Consider the following 23319-nt stretch of genomic DNA (forward strand, 5'->3'; position numbering starts at 1 on the left):
CTTTGCAACCTGAAGGCTGGGAGGAGCTGGAGGCCCAAAGGAGGGCCCTGCCCGCCGCTCTCTAGGAGACACCTGTCCACCAAGGGCGGGAAACACCCACAGCCAGCACCCCCCCGCCCCACCCCCCACCAGGCCAGAGGAGACAATTTCGGTAGTAATGGCCCGATATTTTCACAGCTTCTCACCTTTGCGATTGCCAATTGCCGATGACCTCTGCTTGGCTCCTTTCAGAACCAGCAAGCCGTCGGACCCCTGCCCAGCCACAGCCATTGCAGTCTTCCCTGGCCTGGTGGTTTGGGCACAGCACTGTGCTAGCATCTCCCAAATTCTGTTTTAATTTAGCAGTTGGGCACTGCTGGGCAGGGGAAGCCTCACGAAACGTTGGTTGAGGCCGTGAGCAAGGAGGAGCAGTGTAAGCAGACCCTCAGAGCAGCTCCGGGAAAAATAGCCCCTGCCTGCTTGGGAAGCGTGCCCTGCGTTTGTGGAGGAAAGGCTGTTAAAGGCATCTCTTTGCCCTCTCCCTCTCCCTCTCCAGGCCTCTGTTATTCTGGCTCTACTGCCTTTGCGTCAAGTCCTTGTCACTGTCAGGTCACATATTTCATTGAGACCAGTGTTGGAAAGGTGCAGTTTAGAGCAGACCCTTACTCCGGAAAGGGTTTGCCACACCTTTCCCGTGGGGAGTGTCCCCGGCATGCAGGGTTGGTGATTCGGCCGCTGGCAGGCCTCCAGTAGTAAAGGCAGAGTAGGGCTGTAACTGAATCCCCTGGGGATTTTGTTAAAATGCAGCCTGTGAATATGGGGGTATGGGGTGGGGACCTGAGAATCTGCATTTCGATGAGCCTCCAGGTGATGCCCGCCTGCAGATCATGGACCACAAGGGATGTAGAAGATTGCTTCTCCAAGTGCAGTGGGTCAGGTGGGCCACAGATTAGCAGTTGACCACCCCGCACCCCCACCCCCACCTTCCACCAGTATCCCTAACTTAGTAGCTTTAAACATTTATTTAGAGTTTTTGAAGCCAGAATCCACAATTGGTTGTGGAGGGCTAAAGCTAGTGTCCACAGAGCTGGCTCTTTCTGCAGCTCCAGGGGAGAGTCGGTTTCCTTGCCTTTTCCAGCTTCACGGGCCACCCACACTCCTTGGCTCACGAATCACATCTTTTTGCCCTCAACTTCTGCTGTCACACCGTGTTCCCTGTCTGACCTTACTGTGTCCCTATCGTAAAGACCCTTGGGATTACAGTGTGCCTACTAGATAATCCAGTATCGTCTTCCCAAGTCAAAGTCCTTAACTTCATCACACCTGCAAAGGCCCTTATGCCATATAAGGTAACCTATTTCATAGGTTCCTGGTACTAGGACTTAGACGCTTCAGGGAGCCATTATTCAAGCCCTACTTCACTGTCTACTTCCTAACAAAAGGCGCATTTTCTTACTCGTATGTCAATGACCCAAACCAGGAAATTTAACCTTGATACGCTTTTATCGTGCAATGTCCAATTCACATTCAGTTTCCCCAACAACACTTTATGAAATTCTGTTTGTTTGGTTCAGACTCAATCCAGAACCATGTGTTCGGTGCAGTTGTTAGGACTCATTAGGCTCCTTTGCTCTGGAATGGTTCCGCCTCTTTTCTTTGTCTTTCATGACTTTGACATTTATAAGAGTAAAGGTCAGTTGCAGACTGTCTCTCCATTTGGCTTTGTTGGTTATTTCCTCAATTCAATTTGAGTTTTGCATTTGGGGCAGGAATCCACGGAAATGTATTTTATCCCACTGAGAAGTGCACCGCATCAGGTGATGTCACTTTTTCCCTTTATTAGGGATGTTTACTTATGTCGTTTGATTAAGGTTGTATTGGGTGGGTCTCATCACTGTAAATTTCTTGTATTTCCTTTTGGAATTAATACACAAATTGTGAGGAGAAACTTGGAGACCATAGGAATATTCTATTTATCAAATATTCACTGAGTTTTAGCACTCACTGATGATTCCGGCTTGATGCAGTTATACTCTGATGGTAATGTTGAATTTTTTTTTTTAACATTTATTCATTTTTGAGAGGCAGAGTGCAGGTAGGGTGGGATAGAGAGAGAGACAGACAGAATCCGAAGCAGGCTCCAGGCTCTGAGCTGTCAACGCAGAGCCCGATGCAGGGCTCGAACTCACGAGCTGTGAGATGGTGACCTGAGCCGAAGTTGGATGCTTAACCAACTGAGTCACCGAGCCCCACCCCCCCAAATGTTGATTTTTTTTTTAAACTCCATTATTCCTTCTGTATTTATTAGTGGACATTCTACTTTTAGAATTTGCCTTATCTCAGGTCGCCTGGGTGGCTCAGTTTAAGTGACTGACTCTTGGTTTCAGCTCAGGTCATTTTCTCTTGGGCTCTGTGCTGACAGCGTAGAGCCTGCTTGGGATTCTCTCTCTCCACTTCTCTCTGCCCCCACCCTGCTCACACACGAGCGTAGTTCTCTTTCTCTAAATATAAAATAAATGTTTTTAAAAAAAAAAACTTGCCTTCTCTTCCATTCCCTTACTTAACCAATTTTTTCTTCTGTTGATCCACAGATTTTTAATTTTTCCCAATTCATTATAATCCATTACAGTCATTATTTATTTTGATGGTCTAATTGCCCCAGATTGGGCTAGTAGCAGCCCCCTTCCAGCTTGCCCCTGTGTCTTTAACCATTTATTTTCTAGCATTTTACTGCTTTCTGGGACAAGAAAATATTTGAGGCTTCTTGGAATTTTGCTGTCCCAACCTTGGAATTAGTCATTTCTCCAAAGAACCCTGATTGCTCTTCTGAAGTGTTTTTGCTTCTAGGCTTTTTCAGTGGAAAGAGCTAGGGANTCTCTCTCTCTCTCTCTCTATATATATATATCTACCTTTATTTCCTTAAACTAAAAAACATCCAGAGAATGTTAAGATGAATTGAGCCTTTATTCACTTTAGGGGTTGCATGGGGAGCTCAGTCGGTTAAGTATCCCACTTTGGTTCAGGTCATGTCTCATGGTTCTGACCGCTCAGAGTCTGGAGCCTGCTTCCGATTCTGTGTCTCCCTCTCTCTCTCTGCTTTTCCCCTGCTCTTACTCTGTCTCTCAAAAATAAATGAAACATTTTAAAAAATAAAAAAACATTACTTTATTATTAGCTCTTTGGGACATAAAACATGTAAACTTCAGAAATACGGAGTTGGTCAGAAATAGGCCAGGTGTCAGTCTGTCTCATGTGACAATCTCCCGCTGTAATAGCTAATATTTATTAAGCGCTATGTGCCAGGCTAAGTGCCTTACATGTATTTATTATCTCTTTTAATCTCCACAATTATGAGGCACATATATTTATTACTCTGTTTTACAGATGAGAAAACCGAGGTTCAGAGAGACTGGGTGACTTGTGGAAGATCACACAGCCAATAAATAGCAGCGCCGGGACCGGAACTTGGTCTGTCTGCTCCTGAAGTCTGTGTTCAGACTGCTGCACTACACCGCCATCTCTAACGTACGGTCTAACTCAGCCTACATTGCCCCCGGCTCTTGAAATCTGACTGATAGTAAATACCAGGGCATTAGCTCGACCTCATACAGTTTCTTGCTTGAGCACTAGACAGCAGAATGTTGTGTTAAGTGCTGGCAGGGCCCCTGACCTTGGGAAGCTATGGCACCTGTCATTCTTCCTCCTCCTCCTCCCCAGGGCTTCCCAGTGGTCCCTTATGAAATACATAAGCCCATCTTATCTATGTCACAGATGACTGTAACTTCCAACCTCACAATAGCACAGCTTGCGGGGTCCTTAGAGCCCCTCTGGGGCCTCCTCCCTGCTCAAGTATTTCCTCCCTCAAGGGCAGAGATGTGTGGGTAAATGGAGACCTTAGCCTCCCATAATCACCAATATATCGAGCTCCTATCAGGCCTGATGACCGCCAGGACCTGTTATTTGACCTATGACAGCTAGAGAGCTTTTAAAAAAGTCCTTTTGAATGTAAGAGCAATAGGCAAGTATGTATTTGTTGGTTCTTTTGGGAAGGGCGGCATCCCAAAGTACCTCATAGTTATCCTGAAATGAATCCGAATTGATTAGAAGAATGTGTCTATTGTTAAAATCAGATTCGATTCTCAAAGTCGCGTGACTCTGCTTGGCTGTTTCCCAGGCCCACGAGGATGGAAACGGATTACCTGAAGAGGTGCTTTGGCAGCTGCCTGGGCCAGGCACTGGCAGAGGTGGCGAAGGCTCGGCCCGGTGACCCTATAGAGTACCTGGCTCACTGGCTTTATCATTACAGGAAAACGTCTAAAGCAAAGGAAGAGGTGTGTGTGTGCATGGAGTCGGCTTGGGGAGGGCTTCTCAGCTTCCTCGCTGTAATTTGAAATCCAAAGCGGGATCCCAGAGCTAGCCCGAAAGGTGTGTTGGTTTACTCCGCTTTGGAGATCGCGTTAGGCCCAGATATTCTTGACGTCTGGGGAGTGTGGGGGCGGAAGAGGGACTCCGACTCAGAGGGGCTGTGGCATTGGTAGATTTGGAGGTACTCGCGGGCAAAAGCTAGCTGCGGGAGCAAGTTCAGAAGGCTGACAGGGCCCGGGTCTGTGGTCTGTCCCAGCGAGGCCAGGCCCGTCCACACAGGCTTCCCAGGGGCTGACCTGATTCAGCTCCCGTATCAGCGCAGGGTAGCGGAGAGAAGTCCCAGCAGAAGGCAGAATATGAGAATAGCCTCAAAAAGGCCAAAATGACAGAACTGCTGAAGCAAGAAGAGAGTCAGATTCGACAGACGTATGAAAAGTGTCACCAGGTAGGGAGGAGGAACCCAGCAGCGGGCGCCTCCGCGGCCCAGGGATGGATGCCTGGAAAGCCCCAAGTCCGCTAGGCCCCCGGGCAGTGCATCGAGGCTCCTGTAAGCCTACCCCTCCCTCCTTACTCATATGTTTATATATAAACCAGTCTTATTCGCCATCCTTGTCGACGAAAAAAGAAAATGTTTCAAGGCAATTCCATTTTAGGTTTCAAGAAATACCTGCAATGTTACTGGTTTTAGAAAATAAGATTTAGGGGCGCCTGGGTGGCTCAGTCGGTTAAGCTTCTGACTTTGGCTCACGTCGTGATCTTGCAGTCCGTGGGTTTGAACCCTGCATCAGGCTCTGTGCTGACAGCTAGCTCAGAGCTTGGAGTCTGTTTCAGATTCTGTGTCTCCCTCTCTCTTTGCCCCTCCCCAGCTCGTGCTCTGTCTCTCTCTGTCTCAAAAATAAATAAACATTAAAAAATTTTAAAAAAAGAAAATCAGATTTAAAAACAAATTTGCTGTCACTTGAAACAAATATATTTCCTTACAAGATCCTTTGAACCTTTTTCAAGAATTATTCTGCATTCCAGAAACCAAATGTGGTTATCCGTATATATTTCAAGTGTATTATTTTTTTTATTATATACTATTTACTTAAGTATTTTATTTGCTGTGCACTACTTATTTACGTATCAAATCACAGATGCCTTCTCTGTGATGCTGTGATACTGCTCATAAATTATTACCTTCTCGCAGTGGGAAACTGCTGTGTGTACACTAGTCTGACAGGCATATCTTTTATCTCCTGAGATTTCTGCCACAATTTTCTGAAAAAACACCTTGTGCTGGTTTTGCGCTTTCTACAAAGTTCATGAGACCCAGATAGGAAATTGACTTCCTGGGCTTGATATCTGACATCCTTCCACCTCTCACCATATTCCTGTGTGTTAAAATCTTCAGTGTAGTTTTGTACAATTCACTTGTTTTTGCTAGTTTCCAAAGCCACCTTTAATGAAGAGACATGAAGCTACTTAGCTTACATACACTTAGCTCTCGTCATCATCAATAGATTTATTTTTTTAAGTCTGGAGGTTTTAAAAGTAAATCAAGTCAAAAGATAGGTAGTTTCATCCTACTGTTTGACAATAGTCCAAAGGAACTCTCGCTTGGGAACTTTTCATTCATTCATTCTTTTTTTTTTTTAAGTTTTTAAAGTTTATTTATTTATTTTGACAGAGAACAGACCACACAAGTGGGGAAGGGGCAGAGAGAAGGAGGGAGAGAGAGAGAGAGAGAGAGAGAGAGAATCCCCAAGCAGGCTTCACGTGCAGTCAGCACAGAGCCCGATGTGGGGCTCAAACTCACAGACTGTGAGATCATGACCTGAGCCAAAGTCAAGAACCGACACTTGACTGACTGAGCCACCCAGGCCCTGGGAACATTTCATTCTTTGCTCAGTTGCTGGGAGACGGTAGAGGGGAAGTTGTGAAGCCGAAGTTGTCATCCCCTTACTGCCCCCTCCCCTACTTTTCTAACATCACACTTCACTGTTAATAGAAATAGAAACATATAAGGGAGGGAAAGACTTCCAAGACTCCACCCTGGTTTCACAACTTTATTAAAGAACACTTTGCTGCCATGAAAGATTTGAATTGTCCCATTGTGTTGTACCCAGGAACTCTTACACCCTGTAGCAATATTCCTTGCAAGATTTAGATGAGTAAAAGGTAAGCTATTCTTTCACCGAGTGTGAGACAAAGGCAGTTGTGAAGGAAGATGGGCAGGAGAGCCAGCACGAACGCCTGCACTAAGTGCCAAGTTTTTTCGAGGAAGACGGCATGTGCAAATTGTGGTCATGGAAATCAATGCCCTTTGTTAGAAGGAAATAGACCCAACAATGATCTTAAAACAAAGCTTCCCTTGATGGGCCACGTCGTTCACGTCAAGTTACTCTCAGAGTATAAATTGAAAAGAGCCAGGTAGAGGGCGGAGACGTAGAGATACCTCAAGTAAGATGAGATTCGAAATTTTTATTTCTCATCGGCTCAAGGCAAATGGCGGACTATTCCTGGCTACTGGTCATTATCAAATTTTGAGTCACTAGTACTATGAAGTCTGGTCTCACATAGGCCCTGGATGGTGGAATAAGATTTCAGCAGGCGTGCCGATGGCCTTTGGTGGATACACTCAAAGCTTTGCAAAATTTTCCTTAGTATCTGAAAACCATCATTGCTTGCATATACCTTAGAGAGTCATTGGGTACCCCAGATTGAATACTACTGGTCTCGTGGACACATGAAAAAGAGGAGTACAGGCAGCACTGTGTGGTTGACATCATAGCCAACCATAGCAATCAAGAAGAGATAGCAAGAGGAGGTTGTATTTAAGTCAGGCCTAAGAGAAAGCTAGCAAAAGTTGCCCTCATATTTCTCTTCATTAAGCTGAGGTAGTTTTGAGTAAGTGAACCATAATTCTGTTTCTAAGTTTGAAAACAATCCCTTTGTTTATAAAGATGTGGCCATACAAATGTTTTATAAGTACATTTTTATGGAATCAATACATAGATTTGCGGGGTGCCTGGGTGGCTCAGTCGGTTGAGCCTGACTCTTGATTTCGGCTCAGGTCATGATCTCACAGTTTGTGGAATAGACCCCTGTGATGGGCTCTGTGCTGCTTGGAAACCTTTTTCCTCTCTCTTTCTCTCTCTCTCTCCCCCTCCCCTGCTCGCACCTCTCTCTCTCTCAAAGTAAATGAACATTAAAAAAAAAAAGATTCTCAGGGCGCCTGGGTGGCTTAGTCAGTTAAGCGTCCGACTTTCGCTTAGGTCATGATCTCGCGGTTCGTGGGTTCGAGTCCCGCGTCGGGCTCTGTGCTGACTGCCAGCTCAGAGCCTGGAGCCTGTTTCAGTCTGTGACTCCCTCTCTCTCTGATCCTCCCCTGCTCACGCTGTCTCTCTCTCTCCTAGAAATAAATAAAACATTAAAAAAAAAAAGATTCTCTCTGTCTCTCTCTGTCTCTCTGTCTCTCTCTCCCTCTGCTCCTCTCCCCCCTCCATGCTTTCTCTCTCTAAAAACCAAAAACAAAAAGCATAGACTTGCTGTGTAGACGCATAGCACTTTGAAGTTAGAAGGGTCTTTCAGATCTCATGGGACTACAACCACATAGATACTAGACTGCTTGATGCTGTGTCATAGGCCACTGAGACTGAATTCATTTTTTCAATCTTTTTACTTTGTGCTTCATTTTTGGTCACTTCTATTATCTGTCTTCAAGTGTATGGACCTTTTCTCTTGTAATGTCCACGATCCCATTTAGGGATTCAGTAAATTTTTACATTTTGGATATTGTCCTTTTCAATTCTAAAATTTCTGTCTGGTTCCTTTCTATAACTTCCATTTTCTCTTCTCCTCTACCTTATTTTTTCACTCTCTGTGAAATTTTTTTCTCCTTTACATTTTTTAAATTTGTTTACTTTTGAGAGGGAGAGCACATGCGAACAGCGGAGGGGTGGGGAGACAGAGGATCTGAGGTAGGCTCTGCACTGACAACGCAGAGCCCAGTGCGGAGCTCAAACCTACGAATGGTGAGATCATGACCTGAACCAAAGTCAGATGCTTAACTGAGCTACCCGGGAACGCTACTTCTTTAAATTTTTAAAAACATTTATGATAAGTGTTTTATTTTATTATTTTTTTCATTTAAACCTTGTTTATTTTTGAGGGAGAGAGAGACAGAGCACAAGGAGGGGAGGACAAAGAGAGAGGGAGAGACAGAATCTGAAGCAGGCCCCAGGCTCTGAGCTGTCAGCACAGAGCCCGACACGGGGCTCGAACTCAGGAACCGCAAGTTCATAACCTGAACTGAAGTCAGACGCTTAACAGACTGAGCCACCCAGGCGCCCCTGTGATAAGTGTTTTAAACCCTGGTATGCCAATTCTATGATCTTTGTCATTTTAAAGTCTCTTTCTATGACATACGTTTTTCCTAGATTATGGTATGTATGTCTAGTAATTATTACTTATGTGCTGAACATTGTAGATGATACTTTGCAGGGAGCCTGGATTATGTAGCTTTCCTGTCAATAGTGTTGAGTTTTGTTCTGGCAGGCAGTAAAATTTTCAGTGAATCATCCCGATCCCATCTGATTTGTTTTATGCTTTGCGAGAGCAGATCTGTTTAATTTTGTTATTAGTCTCGGGCAGGAAAATGGCAGTGTTGTGTTCTTGGCATCCTTAGTGTGTTTCTGTCTTTGCTAATGAACTCTTTTGCTGCTTTGTTTTGTTCAGCCACTGATATCACTAGCTAGTTCCACAATGAAGCCTGTATTCATACGAGAGAACACAAAACCCCTTGAGAAGGATGCCTTGAAGCCAGAGTCTTTGCCAGGTGCTTCTAGTACGATTCCAGGAATGCCTCAATAGAGTCCTTCTTGACAGACGTCTGGCCAGGCTGACTGCAGTGTCGAAACTCTACAAGAAATACATTCCGAGGCTTTTCAGCATGAAATTGCTTCCAGAATGCATCCTGGCTCCACATCTCCTTAAGTGATCAAGAGGTGGCTGATTCTCCTGATGCTTCTCTCAAAGCTGCAAGTTGAGGAAAGGGCCACCTAGGGCTCTGACCTGAAGACAGTGACTCTGTGGATTAAAGCAAAATTTGAGGGGCTGTGGAAGGAGGTGCCTTACAGGGACTCTCCAGCCAAAGTTCTGTTCTGATGGCCATGAAGAGCCCTTAATCAGGTAAACATTTCAACTGCTGAGAGGATAAAATAAACTCATAAGGATTTCAAATAAGTAACCAAAAGACTTTTTCCTCTTGATTGATTGATAGATTGATTATTATCTTTTAGATTAGACATTAAAAACATCCGTTTCATGTGTTCGTGTCTTGACTTTAGATGAATTTTGCAGCCAGGTTCCCGAGTCCCCGAGTGTTCACACATGTCCTAGAGAGTCCCTGTGTCACAGACAACAGGTATTTAAAACAGCTCCAGTGACAGTGAGCTCAGTGTGGCCACACACACCCAGAGGGTATAGAATGGAAAGGAACAGCCTTCCCACTTTGATTTGAAAATGGCTTGAGATAACCCAGGGACACTGGCTTGGGGTTCGCATAGTTAAGAGTGGGCCCCAGTAGGAAGCACCCGCCCTTGGGAGAGGCTTGCGTGGCTTGAAACTCCCGCTGTGCCCAAGCTGGGAGCACCTGAGTTTATCAGTGTGCCCAGATATGGGGCGCAGTGGGGAAGAGGGACAGTTGACACCTAAAAGCTGTCAGCAGTCAGACGCCAAAAAATGGAGTCAGGCATTATCACAGAGGGCAAACCTGGGAAATGTGAGTGGCCTTGACCTACTCAGTCTTTGAGTAAAGCAGGTGGTGAGGTCATTACTTCAGATTTGCACCTGGTGGGTAGGCGTGCAGCCACACTTTCCAGAGTGGCTGGGAAAAGCCAGAGGATCCAAAAACCCATACACAGAAGAAAAGAGAGCTTTGTAGAGGACCCAGTGCAATCCGTGGTGGATGTGGTGGTATCTGCAGCCCCCAGGGGAAGGGTGAAGTCCCCTGCCTGAGAACGGCTGTCTCTCAGACATCACAGCCCGAGTGAGGTGAGTTGTAACTTTTGTCTACTTTAAGGGATCCCGTACTTTCGCCTTTGACCATTATTTAGCCCCCGTATTTGATCATGTTACTGGGCAATAAAAATGTAATCAGTCTCTACCACTGTTTTTTTGCACTGTTTCCAAATTTGGCTTTTTGTTGTTATTTTGTTACCAAAAAGTCATTACAATGAACTTTCTTGTACACATATCTTAGAACATCTCTGCTGGTAGATCTATAGATTGATAAATCTAAAGATATTTGTGGGCACCTGGGTGGCTCAGTTGGTTAAGCAGTTGACTTTGGCCCAGGTCATGATCTCACAGTTCGTGAGTTTGAGCCCCCCCGAGGGGCTCAGCACTGACAGAGCCTGGAGCCTAATTCAGAGTCTCTGCTTGGGGTTTGGTGTCTTCCTCTCTCTTTGCCCCTCCCCCACTCACACACACGCACACTCTCTCTTTCTCTCTCTCTCTCTCAAAAATAAATAAATAAACTTAAAAAAAATCACAATGATGCACCACTACACATTTGTCAGGATTACTAGAGTTAAAAAAATAGTGCAACACTAAATACTGGTGAGGATCAGGAAAGCTCAAATCACTCATACTTGGCTGGGGGGAATGTAACATGGGACAATTACTCTGGAAAACAGTGTAGCAGTCTGTAATAAAACTGAACATGCAATTGCTACATAAGCCCACATTTGTATTCTTGGACACTTCTATTCGCACATAAACCTGTTTGTGAATATTTATAAAAGCTGTATTCACCGTAGACAAAACCTGGAAATAACCCAGATGTTCTTCAGTGGGTAAGCAGTTCAACTGTAGTCCATCCATATCTCAGAATACTATTGAGCAGTTAAAGGAATGAACTATTGATACATGAACAACTTGGACAAAGCTGAAGAGAAATGATGCTGAGTACAAAAGGTTGCAGGAAATTATGTCTAATCCCAAAAGGTAGCAGACTATATGATTCCATTTATAAATAACCTCACAAAGATGGAGGCTAGATTAGCGGTCGCCATGGCTTAGGGCAGGGGTGGGGGAAGGATGATGTGGTTATAAAAAGCAACAAGAGGGGTTTTTGTGCTGATGGGGCAGTTTCGTATTTTGATTGTGGTGGTAGATACGCAAACCTGCACGTCTGAAAAAAAATCACTTGGAATCAAATACACCGACAGGCAAGTACAAGTCAACTGGAGAAACCTTGAATCTGATTGGTGGATTGTATCAATGTCAATATCATGGCTCCATAGTTTTGTAAGATGTTACCCTTTGGGGAAACTAGGTAAAGGATCCATGGAACTCTATGTTATTTCATACAACTGCATATACATCTATAAGTATCTCAAAATAAACAGTTTTATTTTTTAAAAGTTGATAACATTCTCATCTTACATACACTTCATTTTCGAATATCCTAAATTACCTTAATAATGTACTTTGGTTTTTATTTATTTATTAATTTTTTAATTTTTTAATGTTTATCTTTTTTAAATTTTTAATGTTTTTTAAAATTTATTTCTGAGAGAGAGACAGCATGAGCAGGGGAGGGTCAGAGAGGGAGGGAGATACAGAATCTGAAACAGGCTCCAGGCTCTGAGCTTGGTGTCAGCACAGAGCCCGACATGGGGCTCAAACCCACGAACCGTGAGATCATGACCTGAGCCGAAGTCGGGCGCTTAACCAACTGAGCCACCCAGGTGCCCCAATATTTATTTATTTTTGAGAGAGAGACAGAGCACAAGCAGGGGAGGGGCAGAGAGAGAGGAAGACACAATCTGAAGCAGCTCCAGGCTCCATGCTGTCAGCACAGAGCCCAAAGTGGGGCTCAAACTCATGAACCATGAGATCATGACCTGAGCCCAAGTCTGACACTTAACTGACTGAGCTACCGAGGCGCCCGGTTTTTATTTATCTTAAAAAGAAAATGTTACCTTTTATGTTTAATTGCCATCAATTTTGCCTAATTGCCACCAAGAAAGCTAGACTACTGTACACTCCCATTTCAAAGTGGTCATTTCTTTATACTCTTGCCACACTGAGCTTGTTATTTTATTTTCTGTTCATCTGACATGTGAAAAATAGTAGAGTTCTTTATATATATTCTGGATACTGACCCCTTATCAGGTAATATTTTGCAAACACACACTATTATTATCCCCATTTTACTGAAGAAGAAACAAGCACACAGACGTTAGGTAGCCTGCCTGAGTCCATGTGGCTGGAAGTGGGAGAGCCAGTGTTCAAACAGTTTGGTTCCAGAGTGAGGGCCTGAACTCACTCATCAGCCCTGCCCTCAGAAGGGTAGCCTCAGAGGGGCCCCTCAGTGGCTCAGTCGGTTAAGCGTCCAACTCTTGATCTTGGCTCAGGTCCTGATCTCATGGTTTGTGAGTTTGAGTCCTGCGTCGGGTCTGAGCTGACAGCATGGAGCCTGTTTGGGATTCTGTCTCCCTCTTTGTCTCCTGCTTCCTCTCTCTCTCTCTCTCTCTCTCTCTCTCAAAAATAAACATAGAATAAAAAAAAAAAGCAAGGGTTTAGGATGGAGTACTTCTTCCTCCAAAGGATATATACTCAGACTTTCTATACTTTTAAGTTAAAGTTTTTATTTTAATTCTAGTGTAGTTAACATACAGTGTGATAGTGATTCAACAATTCCATACATCACCCTGTGCTCCTCATGACAAGGGCCCTCCTTCATCCCCATCACCTATTTAACCCAAACCTCTACCCACCTCCCCTCTGGTAACCATCAGTTTGTTCTCTATAGTTAAGAGTCTGTTTCTTGGTTTGCCTCTCTCTCTCTCTCTCTGTCTCTCTCTCTCTGTCTCTCCTATTTTTTCCCTTTGATCATCTGTTTTGTTTCTTAAATTCCACATATGAAGAGATGAAAAGATAAAGAAGATGGAGTATAAATATATGCAATGGAATAGTAATCAGCCATAAGAAAAAAAAGAATGAAATCTTGCCACTTGCAACAACATGGATGGAGCTAGAGAAAAATGCTACACAAAAATAGAGAAAGACCAATGCCATATGAGCTCACTCAGACTTTCTATACTTTCTAAAGGGAATATGCAAATTTCCAACTTACCCCTTACGTTGATTCCTCCACCTGTGTTTAGAGAAAGAAACATACTTTAAAAAGCACTATCTGAGTTTTCAAGAATACTATCTGACTTACATTGGATATTTAATATGTGCCCTATGCTAAGGGCTTGATTGCATTGTCTCATTCAACTCTCTTGGCACACCCCTCCCCGAGATGGGTACTTTAATAATCCCCATGTTATGGCTGAGGAAACAACTAAGGCTCAGAGATTAGTGACTGGCTCAAGGTCAGACAGCCAGGAGGTGGCATTTGGGTCTGTCTGTCAGGAGCTCACACCCTTGACTGCCAGGCTGTGCTGCCTCACACTTCCTGATAAAGGAAGTTTAATTCCCCTGTCCATGGGCATTTTACTCCAAGTCAGTTACAGTCTTTTTCTTACCCAGTAGATGAAATGAATCTTCAAAGAGCTTTCAAATGATCATCGTTATCCAGAAGCACTTAAGCTCACTCATGCATATTTTACTGTCTTGATTATTAGCCCAAATTAACCAACACTCTAAGCATTTGCAGTCCCAAACAGGATCCTTCAAACATTCACGTTAGAACCTTTAGAAACACTTATAACCATGAAGGTGAAAGTCCACAAATTAAAGCTTTTCCCCATGACAGCATAACGTCTTCCAGTGAAAACCCTCTTTTGAGTAATTTGTACTTAGCGATATCATTCTTATATTTTTCCACAGATAGTAAATATTTTTCAAAAGGTGGAGTAGTATCTTATGGGGAAACAAACACCCTCCTTCTGTCTTTGGAAAGAGATCAAGAATGACTTTTGGAGAACAAACACAAAAGCTATGCTATCACAACTGGATATGGTTAGAACATGAAAAGGAAAGTATAAGTAGAATATAAGTTAATATAAGTGTTAACTAGCAATGTAGCTAGAAGAAGATGCTTGTCAACAAAGAAACACTGGTGAGTGATTTTCATGATGGGATTGAAATGTATGATTTTTTTTTTTTAGAGAGAGACAGCATGAGCAGGGGAGGGTCAGAGAGAGAGGGAGTCACAGACTGAAACAGGCTCCAGGCTCTGAGCTGGCAGTCAGCACAGAGCCCGACGCGGGGCTCGAACCCACGAACCGTGAGATCATGACCTAAGCGAAAGTCGGACGCTTAACCGACTAAGCCACCCAGGCGCCCCTGAAATGTATGATTTTTATGAGGACAGTTTAATGCTTGAACCAACAGCTCCTCAAGGAGAGCTTACAGCTGAGTCATATAGTAAAGGGAAAGTCTTCCTGATCTTTCTGCTTTCAGGTTTGACTTCTGTTTGTCAAGATAAAAATTTTTATGTCTTTCAGCAAAACAGCAAGCCCGAATGTCACAGAAATAAGAGAATCTCAGTTAGTGTTCCCAGAAAGTAGACCGTTGGACACCATGATCAAAAGGAGATGAAAGGATAAGGAAGATGGGGTATAGATATAGGCAATGGAAGAGTAATCAGCCATGGAGCTAGAGGAAAATGCTGCACAAAAATTTGCTGGCACCAAATAGGGTTTCTTGAGTCTGCTCTTCTCCAGAGTCATGGTCAAAAGATACCCCCTTTCAAAGAAATGGTTAGAAAAGAAAACATTTCTTTGGTTGCCATTGTCCAGAAAGAACAACTTTCAGGAATAAAATGATAGGATCCAAGGATATCATTGTCCAGAAATATCACACTTGCAGATAAGTTTACGCAAAATGAAATGGAGTGATCATAAACATCAAGAGACGTACAGTTCATAGATAGGGGTTGTTGGCACAAAAAATTGCTCCGTAAGGGGCGCTGGAAAAAAATCCACGTATAAAATGCCAAGAAGGGAGAAACTGATGACAAATCATTGCCCCTAATGATAAAACCCATGGCTATTTCAGCCAGACTGCAGTCATTCCCCACCCCTCTCGGAAAAAAGTTACCACTGGGTGACATATTCCGGAACCATAATAGGCCAGAATAAAATACCTTCAGATCATTTGAAACTAGCTACATGGATGGAGATAGCTGAGGAGAGACTTCGCAAGAATTATCACCAGGGGAAATAAATTCTACAGATGAGCCTGACCAAGGGAAAAAAAATCCTTCATGAATAATGACCAAGAGAAAGCAATTTTATGAGAAAAGTTAGCCAGGGAAAAATTCCTCAGTATTCATCACTGTCAGAGTCAGTGCATAAAATCAGTGTTTATGAGCCTCCTCAAAAATCAGTTGCTGAATAAAATTAGCCACCAAATAATTAGCCCAGGAGGGACCTTTAGAGGCTGGGGATCCTTGGATAAAGATATTCAAGACAAGGCTCTTCAAAAAGGAGTGTTTGGCAGCGGGGAGGAAACACCAGGCTGGCTCAGTGGGTAGAACATGTGACTCTTGATCTCGGGTGATGATTTCGAGCTCCATATTGGACATGGAGCCTACTGAAAGAAAAAAGTAGTATGTATGTTGGGGGGGGGGTCATATTTTTTAAAAAGAGATGATTGAGGGCGGTTCAGTTGGTTGAGTGTCTGACTTGAGCTCAGGTCATGATCTCATGGTTCGTGGGTGTGAGCCCTGCATTGGGCTCTGTGGATTCTCTCTCCCCCTGTCTCTCTACCCCTCCCCTGCTTGCGCTGCATCCCAAAATTAAATAAAACCTTTTAAAAATTAAAAATCCTAAAACTTTAAAAAGAGATGATTGGGACCATTCTTCAAGTCACATCAGTGGATAAACATCTCATCAGTGGTCAAATGTGAGTGGGACCCAGTTCCCCAAGCATTTCCCTCAGGGAAGCAGTCATGTACCAAAGACTATTACAAAGACATGGCCTCTCACAAGTCTATCCGGGAGCAGTTGAATCCAATTAATAGAATCCAGAAGGAAATGTACCCCCCCTTCCCCAAATTCTGGTCTGGGAGAAGCATTTCCAGTGTCCCACTTAGGACATAATTACAGAGAAAATGGTATTAGGAACAGAAACTTCTACCCAATAGGACTGTCCAGAAAAGAAGATATTCAGGAAGTTCATAAAGAAACATAACACCCAAAGATTAAGATGTTTAGAAGAAAACTTCAAGAGGCTTGTTCTAAAGGATGGTTCATTGAATCACTGAGAAATGATAAAACGAAGCAAATCTGGACATCAGGAGGAATTAAACCCATGTATAAATAAGGGCAAGCCCCTGGGCAAAAGTTTCTTAGGATTATTCTTCAGGAGTTTACCAACGAGGCTCTGTACCACAGTATCCTGACACGACTTCAGACATGTTACTATCCATCTCCAGATCCCTTCAGAGCAAAATATCAAAAGAATGATCATTTTCATGGGTAAAGCTACAAAATTTAAAAAAAAAAAACCTCAATAAAGAACAAGTTCTTCAGCAAATGTCACCATAAATAGTATTATACAAATCTGGTCAAATCTGCCATCTGAAGATTAAAAGTTTCAAGTATAAGATTAGTCAGGATAAAAATCTTCCCAGTAAAACTTTAGAAGAAGAGCAAGTAATGAATGCTTTGAGCCGGGACAATTCCCCCCAGCATACACTGTCAGAATATCTATGGAGAGGATCCAACTCAGTGAGATTCCCTGGCAAAGGAAAAAGATCTTTAGAGAAAAATAGCCAGGATAAAATGTTTTAGGAATAGTGGAGTAGTTTGGAGCAAGGCTGAGCTGTCACTGAGCTCACAGTGCCGTCGGCCTGTGGCCCCACAGAAAGAAGTGCTCAGCAAATCACCTCTCCTAAGAAAATTCCATGAGGGGTGCTTGGGTGGTTCAGTCGGTTGGGCGTCCAACTCTTGATTTCGACTCAGGTCAGATCATGATTCATAAGTTTGAGCCTTGCATCAGGCTCTGCACCATCAGTGGGATTCTCTCTCTCTCCCCCCCCCCCGCCTCTGCCCCTCCCTGTCTCTCTCAAAGTAAATAAACTTTAAGAAAAAGGAAGTTCCATGATCTCAATTAATCTCTTTTCAGAAAAATCAGATACCCACGTGTTCCCACAGATTTTATCTTGAAGTGCAAACTCTGTAGGCAGACAGTGTTATCCAAGTTTAAGCTATAGAGGGAGGTCTTCCTTCAGTACTCTATGATCCCTTTCTAAATAGCCATATGTTAGTGGTCTTACTTATTCCACTGATTAGTTCAGATTCCTCCCTAGACTATTTTTGTCATCCCCTAGTAATATGTCCTGTAGGCGCCCACACGATGCCAAGTAGTATCTCTCCTGCTCAGTGAATTTGCTCCCTCTGCTCTCCAAAGAATGGTTTGAAGGAGCTTGCCGCCAACCAGTCACTGCTCCCTCCCACCTCCATGGCCACTTCCAAGGGCTGAAACTTCACCAGAATCCGGAGGCAGAGCTCTGAGCCTTTGGGGCATTCTGGTAGAAGGAGAGAAAAGAACTCCTTGCCATTTTATATGCCTCCTACAGCCCTTCTGCTCCTACAAAGGAAGTGAGGCATGAGAAAGAGCTTGTTAATTTATCAAGATGTATAAAGATGTAGGTACAAAGTTGTACAGCCAAATATGTTTATAATAATGAAAACACCTAAAGCAATTAGAATGCCCACCAAGACGGGGAATGAGGTAGTATGGCTAAATGGTCATATGGTGTGTGTGAGAGAGAGAGAGAGAGAGACAGAGACAGAGACAGAGACAGAGGGGGCATGGGAGAAAGATGAGGGGTTTGAAAAGATGCTATAAAGCGGATCAGGTTTTTTACCTTATTCCAAAACTTATAAAATAAGACTCAGAATCTACATAACTACAAACAAAGCTGCTCTCTTTTTAGTATTTCTTCCTCCTGTCTGAGATGCGCCCTTCTAGTACCCAAGTGAAGAGAAAAGGAGGAAAAGACAAATCATAGACTCGAAGTTGCCAGGCACAAGCTTGACTGCCCACCTCCACCACCAGGGGGCGGTCTTAGAGGATGGGGGCGGGGCCGAGGTGCAGGGGTGGGGCTCCAGTTGTAGGGAACTTTTCTAAGCCCTCCTAGCCCACCTTTCCCCTCGAAGGGTTTTGTTTTACATAACTGGCAGAATGTGGTATTGTGTCCCAGATTCCACTATGCTTAGCATCGAACTTTTTCTTTCTTTTAAATTTTTAGCGTTTATTTTTGAGAGAGAGAGACAGAGCACGAATTGGGAGAGTGGGGCAGAGAGAGAGAGAGAGGCATAGAATCCGAAGCAGTCTCCAGGCTCTGAGCTTCAGCACAGAGCCTGACATGGGGCTTCAACTCTCAGATCATGACCTGAGCCGAAGTCCGAAGCTTAACCGACTGAGCCACCCAGGCGCCCCTCAAACTTTCTTAAAACAAAGATGGAACATTTCCTGAATAACTTCACAGAACAAAAGAGAACACATGCAAATGTAGACTGACAATTTTAAGAGCAGCTTATAAAAAGGGGGCTTTGATTTGGTGTTTCACGTCTTGTGTATTTCAGATAGGTAGCTAGAAATAACGAGCCGCATTGCTGGAATTCATCACAATAACATTCTGCTCTGACTCTAATGCAGCCATTAAAAGCAATAATGCAGGAAGATGTGTGATGACGTAGCAAATGTATTATCTCAGCGAATATGGTTATGTGTCTGTACACAGAGAACTATATAGAAAGACGCTCCTTTGAATGATGGGATCGCTGCTGACTTTTTATGTTGTGAGTACTTTTCTGTATCACCTAAACTTCTTTATGAATGTTTTACAAAATTAAAAAAAATAAAGCAATGTTTTCACTGAGAAAATAAAATTAATTTTTTTAAAATTAAAATTATCCAGAGCACCTGGGTGGCTCAGTGGGTTCAGCCGCCGACTTCAGCTCAGGTCATGATCTCTCAGTTCACGAGTTCAGGCCCCGTGTCGGGCCGTGTGCTGACAGCTAGCTCAGAGCCTGAAGCCTGCTTCAGATTCTGCGTCTCCTCCTCTCTCTGCCCCTACCCTGTTCGTGCTCTGTCTCTCTCTGTCTTACAAATAAATGTAAAAAATTTAAAAAAATAAATAAAATTAAAATTATTCATATGAATCTAAGCAGCTCAATTTCTTTACTTTTAGAGGTCTGAAATACACATTTTTTACTTTTTAGGGTTTTTATTTTATTTTTGAGAGAGAGAGAGATTTTGTCTGTGTGTGTGTGTGTGTGTGTGTGTGTGTGTGAGCGGGCAGGGGGAGGGATGGAGAGAGGGAGAGACACAGAATCCCAAATAGGCTCCAGGCTCTGAAATGTCAGCATACAGCCTGATGCAGGGCTCGAACTCACAAACCACAAGATCATGAACTGAGCCAACGTTGAACACTCAACCGACTGAGCCACCCAGGTGTCCCTGAATTATACATTTATAACCTTAGCCTTCTCTGTAACTGTTTGACGGGATGCTCCATTCCCCAGTCTTTGTGTATCCACAAGATTCTTCTCCACCAACCTCCAAAATGGGACAGTAGTTTTTCTGGCTAATTCTCTACCAGTCCTTCCTCCAGGAGGAAGACTGACCTCTTTGCTTATTGAGATTGTCTGTGCCTGCCTGCTGTGGGGTCACATTTCTCTCCTGGGCAGACTAAATCCATTCAATGTCACACCATCTGGCATCCTCCCGCATGGTCTAGTTCAATGTCACACTGTTTGATGTCCTCCGCCACGGTCTTGTGAACCTGTCGGTACTTGTCAGAGGCTCAGCAGGTCCTCCTCTCTGTTTCAGCTTCTCAACCTGCAACTTTGGGGAAAGTCAGTCCCTGTGGAGGGAGATGGGAGACATTACCCCATTCGTCAGTTTAGCTGGTTACCTATTTCTGCGAACATCATCAGGAGTAAACTGAAATACAGGGAGGACCCACTGAAACCATTCTCTTGTCATAATGTTGCCCTTCAGCTTTGAATCATAACGGCCTTCGCCATGGCCATTATCCATTGCTCACAGCTACTATTATGGTCACTATTATAACCGCCATTAGCTGAAGCTTCTAACTCTTTCCTACCAGTCCCAGTCCTTCAAGGATCTCATTGTCAAGAAGTCAGTCTCTGCTTTTTCCTCCTGCGAACATCCACCTCTGGCTTCCACTGGCGCCAGCGACACGGAAATGAGTTAATTAACACATAGCACACAGAGTGGTGTGCCTGGCACATGGGGACTCCTCCATAATATCTGCTGCTGTTGCTTTCACTGCTACACTAAACTCAGGTCATTTTTTTTTTTTTAATATTTTTATTTATTTCTAGGNTCATTTTTTTAATTGTTTATTTCCCTTTTATTTTCTATTGATATTTGGTAACGTCTTTTTTTTTTCTTTCATAGTTTATCGTCAAGTTGGTTTCCATATATAAATTCAGATCATTTTAAACCTGTAGTTGCAGGGCGCCTGGGTGGTTCAGTCGGTTGAGCTTCTGACTTTGGCTCAGGTCATGATCTCATGGTTCTGTGAGTTTGAACTCCCCACACCCCACTCAGGCTCACTGCTGTCGGCACAGAGCCCGCTTCAGGTCCACTGTTTCCCTCTCCCTGCCCCTCCCCTGCTCGTGTGCGCTTTCTCTCAAAAATTAATAAACATCAAAAAAATAAAATCTAATAAGTAAACAAACAAACAAACAAACAAACTCGCAGTTGTGTTGCTGCTCTGAGTCCCCACCCGGTCACCATTCTCCCCTCTGTGCTGACAAAAGCCCCAGCCTGTGTTCCCCCCCACAGCCATGTGGTGTCACTAGCACTTCACAAACTTGCTCCTGAAAAGGACTTTTCAGTGGGGAATTCTTTTTTTTTTTTTTAATATTTTTATTTATTTCTAGGAGAGAGAGACAGCGTGAGCAGGGGAGGGTCAGAGAGAGAGGGAGATACAGACTCTGAAACAGGCTCCAGGCTCTGAGCTGGCAGTCAGCACAGAGCCCAACGCGGGGCTCGAACCCACGAACCGGGAGATCATGACCTAAGCGAAAGTCGGACGCTTAACCGACTAAGCCACCCAGGCGCCCCTTCAGTGGGGGTTCTGATCCCACCCATGTGTCTGTTTATACAAAGAACCAGGCCTAGATGAATAGATCTCTGATAGATTGCAGGTCGGTTTCCTTTTTGCATTTGTTTCCACGGAGGTTTACTTACCATTTAATTTTGTGTAAAATGCCCCTGATTTAGCGTCTGTATTTCTCATTAAGAAATTATAAGTAAGGGCGCCTGGGTGTCTCAGTCTGTTATGCATCTAACTTCAGAGCAGGTCATGAGGTCACGGTTGGTGAGTTCAAGCCCTGTGTCGGGCTCCGTGCTGACAGCTCAGAGCCTGGAGCCTATTTCGGATTCTGTGTTTCTTCTTTCTTTGCCCTTCCCCTGCTCACTCTCTGTCTCTCTCTCTCTCAAAAATAAACATTTTTAAAAAAATGTTTTAAAAGAGGATAGTAATGCTTTCTTTTGTTTTTCCTAAAGTTTCTTTTGAGAAAGAGGGAGTAAGCACATGCAAGCGGGGGGAGGGACAGAGGGAGAGAGAGTCCCAAGCAGTCTCTGAGCTATCAGCGCTGGGACCGCTCTGGGAACCATGAGACCAAGACCTGAGCCCAAATCAAGAAGTGGACTCTTAAGTGATTGTGAGCCACCCACGCGCCCCAGTAAAGCTTTCTTTACAGAAGCCGAGGTGAGGATGCCTGTGACAATGTATGTAAACGCAGCACTTGGCCAGACAGGTCACGAGTGTATGGCGGCTGGAAGTTATTGTCTTCACTGCGATAACGGAGAGCACAAAACCATTCAGGCAGGACCAAGCGTGCGTCCGTACCATGCTTGTCTGTGCTCACATGGAGAAATTGGTGCAGCATAATCCTTGTCCCCAAGGAACTTCTAATCCAATCAAAGAGCAAATCATACAGCAAATAATAATTGCTCAAAGCTGACTGGAATCAGATCTGAAGAGACGAACCACAAGTCTCAAGAGAATCTAAAGCAAGAGAAACTGCCGTGGAGGTAGGTAAGCCTAGACTTCTGGATGTAAACACAGATAGGGGGTGGAGGGGCGGAGGTCAGGCCCACATACCCAAGGTGGTGCAGAGGGAAGCCAAGCCCACCACCCAGGGTTCCATTTATTGAGTAAATCTGAACTCAGCCTGCAGCCCGCTAGAGGGGTCCATGCAATACCCCCCGGAAAGGCTCTTTCTTCTCTAAGTCTTGCGGTGACTGACAAGCTGGGTCACAAAGGTACCTCCCTGTGAAGAGAGGAACCGTGGCATTTGCTCAGAGACCTTTCCAAAGTGCCTGGGGAAAGACAAAGTGCTTATCTCAGGTACTGGAGTCTCCTTCATTCTATCACTTCTGTGGACGCATTTAGCAAGACCCTGAAACACAGGGCAATGCAGTTTCCTTATGGCTAATTATACCCCAGAGCTACACAGGCCAACCATCAGTACAGGTACTTTCCTGCTGGGAAGGTCAGGGAAGGACTCAAGAAGGGGGTGACATTGACCTGGGCCTTGGTGGGATCTGGGGAAGACGTTCTAGAAAGGAAGAAGAAGAGCAAAGGAAGACAGAGGCAGGGGGTGGAATGCGCAGACCGCGTCTGGATCTGGTAAATGAGCCTGGTCTGCTGGAGCAGAGAACACCTTTGCCACTGGCAAGCGCTCCGGTTCCAGATGCTTCCAGGGCTGCTGACATTGGGCAGGGGTCTGGGCTAAGGTTTGGAATGCCTTATCTCATCCCAATTTTACACACGAGATACTATCATCTCTGTTCTTTAAGAGGGTTTCAGTGAGATAAGTGACTAAGGTTTCAGGGAGAAAGGCCGTTAAAACTGGAATGCGACCCTGACCCCAATTTCTAGCAAAAGTCGTTATGCAATGTTAGCTGTCAGTGAGATATGACTGGAAAAGTACATTAGGGTCAGGTCAGAGATGGCCTTGAATACCTAGCAGAGTA

General features: G+C 44.2%; 1 protein-coding gene across 1 annotated transcript; it reads left to right on the top strand.

The window, feature by feature from the left end:
- The first annotated feature begins 3800 nt into the window (after positions 1-3800).
- DYDC2 (DPY30 domain containing 2) lies at positions 3801-9580 on the top strand. Its single transcript, XM_077746440.1, is given in 4 exon segments — positions 3801-3984; positions 4154-4310; positions 4667-4789; positions 9064-9580. Coding segments are annotated over 4 exon segments (540 nt in total). The 5' UTR covers positions 3801-3982; the 3' UTR covers positions 9322-9580.
- Positions 9581-23319: the final 13739 nt, after the last annotated feature.

This window comes from Crocuta crocuta, unplaced genomic scaffold, assembly GCF_008692635.1.
Source record: "Crocuta crocuta isolate KB4526 unplaced genomic scaffold, BGI_CrCroc_1.0 scaffold28, whole genome shotgun sequence".
NCBI classification, from domain to species: Eukaryota; Metazoa; Chordata; class Mammalia; order Carnivora; family Hyaenidae; genus Crocuta; species Crocuta crocuta.